The sequence below is a fragment of the Mus pahari genome, chromosome 2 (genome assembly GCF_900095145.1).
Source record: "Mus pahari chromosome 2, PAHARI_EIJ_v1.1, whole genome shotgun sequence".
NCBI lineage: Eukaryota > Metazoa > Chordata > Mammalia > Rodentia > Muridae > Mus > Mus pahari.
Genome location: NC_034591.1, coordinates 18,664,977 through 18,675,750, shown reverse-complemented (window position 1 = coordinate 18,675,750; position 10,774 = coordinate 18,664,977). Strand labels below are relative to the sequence as shown.

At 41.8% G+C, this 10,774-nt stretch overlaps 1 protein-coding gene across 1 annotated transcript in view; it reads right to left on the bottom strand.

Moving 5' to 3' along the window:
• The window catches only part of Klhl7 (kelch like family member 7), a 50,821-nt gene that overhangs the window by 29,038 nt on the left and 11,009 nt on the right, over window positions 1–10,774 (bottom strand). Inside the window, exons 2-4 of the mRNA XM_021190548.1 lie at window positions 3,603–3,705; window positions 2,771–2,864; window positions 2,429–2,553 (exon numbers count right to left, since the gene is read on the bottom strand). Of these exons, the coding sequence (XP_021046207.1) occupies window positions 2,429–2,553; window positions 2,771–2,864; window positions 3,603–3,705 (322 nt within the window). The remainder of the gene's footprint in view (window positions 1–2,428; window positions 2,554–2,770; window positions 2,865–3,602; window positions 3,706–10,774) is intronic.

Genomic DNA, 10,774 nt, shown 5'->3' with positions numbered 1-10,774 from the left:
ACAGGGTTTCTCTGTGTAGCCCTGGCTGTCCTGGAACTCACTTTGTAGACCAGGCTGGCCTTGAACTCAGAAATCTGCCTGCCTCTGCCTCCCAAGTGATGGGATTAAAGGCATGCGCCACCACGCCAGGCTCTTTTCTATTTTTAATTTTCTTCCTATTTCTTACATTAAAATTTCCCTCAGGAGCTATTTATTTTGGCTGTTGAATGTTATTTTCTGTCTCTCAAGCTACTAGGCTTCCTTGAACTTTGTATGATTTTGTTTTACTTTGAGTCCAGGTCTCACTGTACAGCCTAGGCTAACCTGCACTAGCTATATACACCAAGCTGGTCTTGAATCTGCCTCTGTTCTCTCACTACTGGATTACAGATATATGCATCATCATGTGTGACTAAATTTTGCCCAAATCATTCAGTTTCCATGGGTTCCTTTAGCACTGTGGAATTGAGATTGTGTAGAAATCTTGAGCAGTGGAGAAACAAAAGGAAATCTTGGGCAGGAGTTCTCTAGCTAGCTGGAATGACAGCTATGCTCAGATCCTCAGAGAGCAGACAGAAGCAGTCTTCTCATTCCACTCTACCAAGTTACCGAGGGACTGTAAGACAAAGTCTCATACTGTAGCCCAGGCTGGCCTTGAACTAGGGGCTATCCTTTCATCTCAACCATCATGCCTAGTTGAAGCCTCTCTTTGTTATAGGCTTAGGCCCAGAATCAGGCTCTTTTCTAGGTCACTGAAGTCACGTTATCTATCAGCTTTGTTAACAGTGACGGCAGCTTAGCACCAGAATGCTTACCTAGCATGTACATGGCCTTGAATTTCAAGTACCACAAAAACAAACAGAAACCACACAAAATGGTAGCAAGAAATAGGCAAATGTCAGTATGTTCCCTTTAGAAGCACAAGACATAACACACAGCAAAAACTCAGGTTCTACACACTATATTTTGTACTACTATCTCTATTTTTTTTAAAAAGACATTTTTGTTTGCAGTTGATTCAAGCCAATAAATTTACAGTGATAAGGAGTTATTCCAAAAATGTTTCTGAAAATTTTTATTTATTTACAGTTTATGTATCTGTGTGTCTGCCTGCACATGTATGTGTAACTAACTGTGTGTATGTGTGAAGGATACCCTGAAACTAGAGTTATAGACATGCTGTGTGCTAGACACCAAGCCTGAGACCTCTGCAACAGCAGCAAGCACCCGTCTCTAGCCTCCTCACGCCCAGTGGGCTGAGAGTGAGTCCCTTCCGTAAACACATGGAGTCAGATTACTTACTTATACAAGGAAAGATAACTTAACATTAGGAATAAAGCTAGAAGAACAGAGCTGTAAGCTACAGTACAGAAATGGGGTCTCAGCCAGAGAACACCTGACACACAGCTCAACAGCAGGCAGTACTGACTTCCTTCTCCCATGCTGACTCCAGGCTAACTACAATCCATCAACTACACCTCCTTTTCTGGACACTAGACCAGTCTCATTTTTATTCCTTTCACCTGATGTTTATTCCTTTCTACACCTATCTTGTTTCCTTTCTGCCTGCCTCCCACATTTCCCTCCTGGGTTAACGGGGTTCACGGTATGTGTGCTGCAGGAGTACAAGTGCCCTGAGGAAAGAAAGTATAGAAGAGGGACAGAAGCGGCCCAAGCAGCTCAAGAAGGCCACCGCCCAGGGCTCACTTTCCTGTCATCAGCATCCCTCATCCTTCCCTTGAGTGAGAAATCTCAGCACTGACTCAGTTCCAGGCCTCTCTATTCCCTTGATTCTACTTTGTTCTGCCCTGGATCTCCAGCCTGCTCTTTCCCTGAAGCCTGTGAATTACAGTAGGGTAGTAAAATGGAATTACACTAAGAATTGGCACTAAGGATCATCCCACAGTAAAATGAATACTAAACTTAAGACAGCTGAATTACTTTCTCCAATTCGTTCAAGGACAACTTATTTACTGGAGGCAATAGCTTCAAATGAAGAACTACAGCAGTGCTTCAACTAGCACCTTAGTTTATGATTTCCCGGTTTCCTAGTGCAAAACAGTGACAATGGAGAGACAGCATGGTGTTCCAAGCAAGCAACAGATGACTACAGGACTTAGAGAAGTTATAGATAATCTTCACTGAGAAATGTTCATGTTTTTCATATACTGCTATCACAAATTGATGGCACTCTTGTTCCTTATCTTTGATAAATAAAAACTAATTGTAAAAGCCATATTAATTTTAGAAAATAGTAACACTGTACTTATTGAGCTTATTGCTGCCTTTTAAAAAAAGTTTCTTTTAAATTTTATGTTTAAAATTTTAAAATGTTTCATTGGATACTATCTTTAAGGTTAAATGAAGAGCCTTACCAATATGTTTTTTTCTTTATTTAAATACACAATGAGGATTTAAAAAAAAAAGCCAGGAATCTGGTATTTCTTACCAAGACAATTTGAAGCATCGACTTGTTCTTTCAAAAAATCAACACACATTTTCTTCACAGGTTCAATCTGGTACTGATTTGCTGCATCTAACAAAGACTGAACATTGTTGCTATTCACAGAAATTCTGTAAGTTAAAGGGAATATTAATTTCACACAATTTTTTAATTGCTTAATAATATTACTGTGAAGTGTACTGTCTTATGACATTAGAATCCCTCTAACTCCTCCATTACAGTTTTTTGTTCTAAGAAGTCAGGAGCAAAACAAATTGGTACAATGATGTTTTTCTGTGCCAGATTCCAATTTTATTCCCCCCAAAAGAATGATTCTTTTTAACTTACCTAGCAGTATAAGCAAATTCCACCAGTTGTTCAATAATATCAGGTTCAGCATCTTTGAGTTCTACTTCGAAGGACTTAGATTCAAGCATGTTAGCTAAAAGAAGAATAAGCATGAATGATACTAGCACTACCACAGGTTTAACTGAGGAACCAGCCACACACAGTAAATACAGTGAACACTAGGACTGTTATTTCTAGAGGGAATAAATATAAAAACTCTTTATGCTAGTAGCACCTGCTGAATTGATCTAAGGCTTCCTCAAGTGTAAATAAGAAAGACAGGAAAGTAGATTTCTTTTTTCCCTTCCAAGACCTAAAATAATTCAGCCTCACTCTTCCCTAGTACCCCTCCAAATTCTCAGAGGTAGGTAGGGCATCAAAGGCAAAACCTGCGGCAGGTACATTATTTACTGGATGAAGATCACAGACAAGAGACAGGTCTCGTGATGCACACCTCAATCCAGCACTAGGGAGGAGGCAGAGGGAAGAGGACAACCCCAAGTCCCAAGCCCCATCTTGGTTAGCTTCTGTCTGAGATCAACAAAACAAACCTCATAAGGCAGTACTGAAGGGTGTCATCAGCTTCTAGGTGTCAGCTAAAAATAGACTTTTTTCCACTACAGTGTGTTTCATTTCCCTCCGTCCTCCACTTGGGGCTAATGAAGGAGCACTCACTGTGTGACTGATATCACAGCTGACCACTCTCATTCTCTTTACTGTCTTGTAGCCTTAAGTTCTAAAAAGCTTTAAAAACTAGAAAAAAAAAAAGCTTATTTAGACTCTACCCAATTCTCATATAAAAAGCAATAGTTTTTAACCTAAAAACACTTACTTGTGAACATTAAGTTAAAGAAGTGACTGGCTGCAGCCAGGACAACACGGTGAGCAGGGATCTTTCTTTCCTGGACGGTGAGGATCACGTCACATAGTGTTCTCTAGTAAAGGAAAAAAGCATATGAAAAGGAGCTCACTGGTTGGAGCTCAGCAATAGTAAGTATAACAAAGTAGGAACCTACCAAATGCTGTAATGCCTGTACATATTTTCTACTTATATCCTTTCCACACACTTTAGAAAGCATTTGTCAAAGACTTACAGAGTAACTGTTAGATAGTATCAAAATTTGGTACTATACTTCCAACAGTCAAGAGAAACACAAGTTAGTGTATTAAAAACAAGTCTGTTATATAAAGGGAATTCCAGAACAGCCAAGACTACAGAGAGAGAGAGAGACCCTACCATGAAAAACAAAAGAGAAACAAACAAAACACAAGTCTGCAGAGTTGCATGGATGGTACACAGCTGCCGAGAGGCTGCGGGGAATCACTCTGAGGCCAGTCTGGACTGTATAAGGACATCCTATCTCGCTTTGACTGTCAATAGAAAAGAGTCTGCTAATCCTTCAGGGAAGCCAAAACTTATTTCCTGTCATAAATTCTAAGGCCTTTATTATTAGCTTTCAACAGGGGAGGGGACAATTAAATGATATAATAGCATATGCAAGTTACAATCTTTCAAACATTGCAGTCTATATTTGATTTTCCTAATTTAGCAATGCTTGGTAAAATCCAGAGAATATGGCACATAACCCAAAAAAGTAGTTGTCATAGTCATAATGGGAACCAGAAAGGATTCAGACACACAGAGTAAATGAACTGACTCTTTAGCAATCTTTCCTTAAATAGCTTGTCTCACAAACATCCTTCAGATAGAAGCTGGATAGCAGCCATTTCTAAACTAACTTCTGACCAAAACAGCAGTGACACACTAGGCTGCGGAAAAAAGGTAGACCTGCAATAACTTAAACTTCAAAAGGAAGGGAAAAAAGGAGTACTGAAAATACATCAAGGGTTAACACCTTACAAATGACTTTTAAAGAAAAAGAAATGTCTTTGGGGGACACATCAAAAAATATATTCACAATGAAGCTGAAGATATTATTTATAGAGCTCACTGAAAACTTGGTGCCTAGCATTTGCAACAGGATTCTAACCACTGGGAGGTAACATATTCCGTTATTCTTTGTTTATTATTTTAAGTTTTAAGTGTTATGTGTATGGGTGTTTCGATTGTAAGTACAACTGTGTACCACATGACCCCTGAGGGAGTCAGATGAGGATGTCAATCCCCAGGGATCGGGATGGTTTTAAAATGCCCTTTGAGTGATGGGAATTGAACCTGGGTCCTTTGCTGAGCCATCTTTCCAGCCCCATATTGAGTGGTTTGTAAATCTTGTTACAAATCAATAACAGTTTAGTAGCTTAGCAGATACAGTTTTTGCAAATTTTAAGTGTTTTTCTAAATAAGTATTTTACTAATACAGTTTTTGAAAACTTAAAATTTCCTACTATTTAGTTGGCTATTTTGCTTATGTGAGTATGCATATGTGTGCATGCATGTGTATGCGTATATACATACATGCAGATATGTATACATACATGGCCTGTGCATTCAGTGGTCAAAAAGGGTTATCTGTTCTCTCCCTCCTCCACCTACCTCCACTCACTGACTGACTCTCTCAATGAACATAAAGCTGGTTGTCTTGGTCTCTCTGGGTCTCCATGCACAAACTACCCCCGCCACCAGCTAGCCTTAGCAGCTTTCTAGAACTGCAGAAGGCTCCACGCCACTTTCATGTATACGTCTTGAAAAACCAGAACCAGGTGGCTGATGCTGCTCATTTCTTCTGCTTGCTGGGGACAGTAGCAGAATCCCCTCTTTGACTTACATTTGACTTGCTGATGGCTTCCGGGTTACAAGATTAACTGGGTACAGCCTCACCCTAAGGGTACCGATTCCTATATTCTATTTTGAATCCAACCTTTCTTTAAATTTCATATCTCCTGGAACACAGGACTTGGTTCCAGCATTACACTTCCTGGCGCACTTTTTCTCCTCAAACTATATGTTTTGAATTTCTCTTGCCGAGTTTGCTCCTTTTCATTTTAAGTTTCAAAACTAGGACAAATGACTATGTGCCTGCCTATTTACTGTGAAAATGAACCTGGCCTCCAAGTTCCCCTTACCATCCCTCAGTCCCTACATGACTGACATAGCTTACCCTCTCACTCTGGATACTCCAGCCCAGGGGCCCTGCCCTTCTCGAGAGGCTCCCCTACCCTTCTCCCAACATGGCTCAGGGTCATAACCACTCTGGACTCTCCCAGATGTGTCTGCCTCTGGCTATATTCTCCTTTTATCTACAATAAACTTTCTCGTCCACCATGCCTAGGAATAGTTCTGTCCTGTCCTGCCAAATACTGTATCAGGGACTGAGAGATTCTGAGAGAATCTGGAGGCCAGGTCCAATTTTACGTTCAATAGGCACACCCCAGCTACCTGTCCCAAGCCTGAAACTTAGTACATAATACATCTGAATAAGACTGATTACTAACAACTCTGTGACAGTCGCTACACTAAGCTGTCTTCAAATCTCCTCTGCCAATGACATTGATCCAAAACACTTCAATTTGACCTCTGGTAAAATTTTAGGACAATGGCAAAAAGTAGTCATGTTCTTTGCCAAAACAGCACTATAGTTGTTAGGCCACTTGCTAATATTCATCCCCTCCTGAAACCTCCTGAGTAGGGCTTACGTAGTCCACATTGTCCTCATTACTACTGTTCTCAATGTTCCTACTAGGATGGCCTATTAAGCCATACTTAAAACACTGAACCATTTTTCTATTCCAAAGTCCCAGTATTTCATATTCCTCCAAACAACAGCATGGCAGACTTGCCACGGCAATACACCACTTTCTGGTACCAACTTCTTTCTTAGTGTTCTGTTGCTGTGAAGAGGCACTAGGACCAAGGCAACTCATACAAGAAAACATTTAACTGGGGGCTTGCTTATAGCTTCAAAGGGTTAGTCCATTATCAAGGTGGGGAGAATGGCAGCAGGCAGACAGGCATAGAAATGGAGAAGTAGCTGAGAGCTCTATTGTAATCCAAGGGCAGGGGGGAGGGAGGGGAAGGAGGAGAGAGATGGAGGGAGGGAGCAAGGGAGGGAGAAAGGGAGGGAGAAAGGGAGGGAGGGAGACAGGGCTGGCACTGGGGTTACCTCTAGAGACATACCTCCTCCACCAAGGCCACAGCTACTCCAATATGGCCAAACCTTCTAATCATGCTCAAACAATGCCACTAACTGAGGACCTTTCTCATCCCAACCACAACTGTTGCCCCAGTGTGGTTAAAGGTCAGTCATGGGTATATTCCTGAGTAGACTGTAGATTCAACCATAAATAGATGAGATAAATCAATAAAAAGACCATTGGGCTGGGGAGATGAGTCTAAAGATCAGAGTCTGGATCTTCAGAACCCACAGGCAATGCTGGGTGGGCATGGGTTTGCCTGACATTCCAGCCTTCCAAGGTAGAAAGAGAGCCCCAGAAGAAGCTGGCTAGAGAATTCAGCAATATTCACAAACCCAAGTTTCACTGAGAAACCCTACCTCAGGAATAAGGTGGAAAAGCTATCCAAGAAGTAGGATTCTGACATCAACCTTCGGCCTCCCACTGTGCGCACACACAGATTCACACACATGCATGCCAGACCACACAGCATGGAAAATGGGAGGAGGAGGGAGGAGGAGGGAGGGGGAGGGGCAGGAGGGATAGAAGGATGAAGGAAGAAAGACAGACAAAGGGAAATAGTGTCTTTACCACAGAGATTAAGCACCTTTTTGGTTTGTTAGTAAAACAGACTCAATCCATAGTAAAATTGAAGACATAAATTTTAAAGCCTTTTTGGGAATCATGTTTATTCCAAAAAAAAAAAAAAAAAAAAAACGCAAAGAAAAGCAAAGCAGTTAGCAAAAAAGATGATTCCACTGGCTTGCCCTTGGTGACCTAGTAGCTGCTTACACAATCACCAGTTGCAAAAAAGGTGTATACCCGCGCAGAAGGGCCCCAGCCAAGCCAGATAGATCTCTCTTCTCTCTCTGCCTTCTCTCCTTGTCCCCTCTCATGCCTCCCTGTCACCCTGCCTCTTTCATTCTCCTCTTCCCTAGTCAGCTTCTTATACTAGATCAATAAACCGCTTACATTGTATCTGCTGTGTAGTGTAATTTCTCAGGGGCCCAGCCTGACAAGATCACACCCCCACCTCAATTTATCTTATGAAAGACTAGACTTGAACATGCATCCAATCTGAGTGATACAAATAGAAAGAGAGAGAAAAACATAAAACTAGACTATATGAGAAGAGAGTTTTTGTAAGGGAAAACTAAGTCAGACCAAACAGTTCTGAAAGAGAAAGAAATAGTTTAACTACCTGGGGGCAGGGAGGACAAGACACACTCTTCTGTCATTTGTTAAAAGCAAGGACGGCATTATAGACCAAAAAAAAAAAAAAAAAAAGTTGAGAAAAGAATTCAGTCGAAGACTAAACTATTTCTCTCAGAAATAGAGCCTGGAACTACAGAGTTTTATAAGATTCTCTTTAAAGCTAAATAATTATTCCTTCGAGCTAAAGCCCTTCCTTTGAAGGCTAAGGAGGAGTTTTTCCTGCATTATTAAGTACTTTTAAAGGTGATAATGGTGGGAAGATAGGAGTGGGATAGGCTACAGTGGGCTGTATCTAGGAACTTATGGAAATAAGACTCTAGAACTCCTCAATTCTAAATATAGACCTCTTATAATTTCCAATGTGGAAAACTTGGGAGGCAGAGGCAGGCGGATTTCTGAGTTCGAGGCCAGCCTGGTCTACAGAGTGAGTTCCAGGACAGCCAGGGCTACACAGAGAAACCTTGTCTCGAAAAAANNNAAAAAAAAAAAAAAAAAAAGAAAACTCAATTTTAAAAAGCAATGGAGGAACAACTATGAACAGATCAATCATCTGGAACCAAAATCAAAAGAAAAGTGTGTGTGTGTGTGTGTGTGTGTGTGTGTGTGTGCACATGCGCGTGCGTCCCTTTTATCTACCAAATACAACACACAAGCAAGTCAGCTGGGGCTGCTTGAAATGCATCTGTGCTACAGAGGAAAAAGGCCCCAGAGACACCATCCATTCTGTTACAAATGAGTAAGAATGTGTTTGCTGCTCCTTTGTTCATAGAGTCTGGAAAATTCAAACATCCAGGAAAGATAAAGTTTTATGGGCACCCTCTAAAGGTGACACTTATCCCCATAGGACCACAGGCCTCAAAGACATCTGTTATATTCTTCAGCTACTACCAATTAAGAATAGAGAGGAAAAACTCCTTCAGGAAATAGATTTACAGATAGAGGACCTCCCCAATGGGATAGGCTTAGAAGAGACACATGCAAGGTGCAGAACAGTCTGGAGATGCAGAACTACAGAAGATTCAAGGTCACAATCTGCTTTGCACAACCACTGGCTGCAAACGGGTAGGTAACTGCCCCACGAGGGAGGGAAGCTCTGTCAAGTTCTCTCAAGAGAACTTGGGACCCTTCAGTCACACAAGGTCCATTCAAACAAACAACAAAAACAAAAACACTGAACCTTAAATATGCAGAATGAACATCAGACAAAGAAAAGAAATGCAAGGTACTCAGTCTATTTGGCAAATTTCTAACATTTTGCACAAGAAGAATGAATCATATGCTAGAGAAGCAGCAGTGTACACAGACAACTCTACTTTAAGAGATAAACGGTTTCCCTGGAGGGATAATTCCTCCCACCTGGGTTTTGTCTGACACCCTAAAGAACTAAGATTGGGGGTGGGGTGGGGGTGCACACAACCTGTTATAGCCAAAGCTAAGATTTTTTCCTTTGAAAATTATCTGTGTTGAGCCAGGTGTGGTGGCACACATCTTTAATCCCAGAGGCAGGGGAATCTCTGAGTTTGAGGTCAGCCTGGATTACAGATCAATAGCCAGGACAGCTAGGGCTACACAGAGAAACCCTGTCTTGAAAAACAAACAAAAAATTATCTGTTCTGTCAAGCGATGTTTTACATTTTTCTTTGTGTTTATTCTCTCATTGTGCAAAGTTATAGTATGATAGATGAATGAAGTGAACATCAAAATCCGTTCTCTTTCAATTCCCTCAGACCTTTTACCTCTGCTCCCAATATTAATGTGTGCATGTACACACACACACAGACAGACAGAAAAAGAGAGAACATTCTAGTAGATTTATAGTTTCTTTTTAAAGCGGCAGAATCTATTTTCAAAGGGTCTTAATCTCATTTGGGAAGAGGAAGGGACCAGTGAGGGATGGAGAAAGACAAAGGGTATTGTGGATGGGCCTGGTGCTGTTCTTGTGAACCAATCCCCTAATGAATAAAGGAGCCAATCACTGGGTGAGTAGGCGGGACTTCTGGTTGGACAGAGGAAGAGAGGAAGCAGGAGGGGTTAGGTCCATTTTGAAATGGGACAGCAGGGCTAAGCTGTAGCTGCTAGAGTTTCCCGGTATCATGGTGGATCTTCCAGGATTCACCACCAGAGGAATCAGATTTTAGTAAGGCTGACAAGATTAGGTTAGTTGTTGCACCCAGAGACTGAGTTACCGTTGTTTCTGAACTAAGTTGGTTTTGTGTTTTCCTTCACACGGCAGCTCATCAGAGTTCAAGAAAGAAAGGTACTGTGGCAAAGCGTACGTTTGCCTAATGTGCACCATAAAGGCTGTGGGGGATGTGAAGCGCGGGGTTGACCTGGTAACGACCTGCCAATGGGAACCTAGTGAGCCAGGTAGAGAGACTGAGGAGTTCTGAGTCAGTCTCCACTAGATAAAACAGGTCAGCCACTGGCCTCCAGTAAATGGCCAGCCAAGCGCCAGGGCACAGAGTTGGAGGCACAAGCACGGGAACGTGTCTGTCCACCTTTTTAAATATTTCTCGCAACAAAAGGGGGATAATGTGTAGGGATAGGAGTAGGTGAATACAACCAAAGAACACTATATGTGTGGAGAAGAATAGAAGAATGAAATCCATGCCGGGCGTGGCGGTGCACGCCTTTAATCCCAGCACTTGGGAGGCAGAGGCAGGCGGATTTCTGAGTTCGAGGCCAGCCTGGTCTACAGAGTGAGTTCCAGGACAGCCA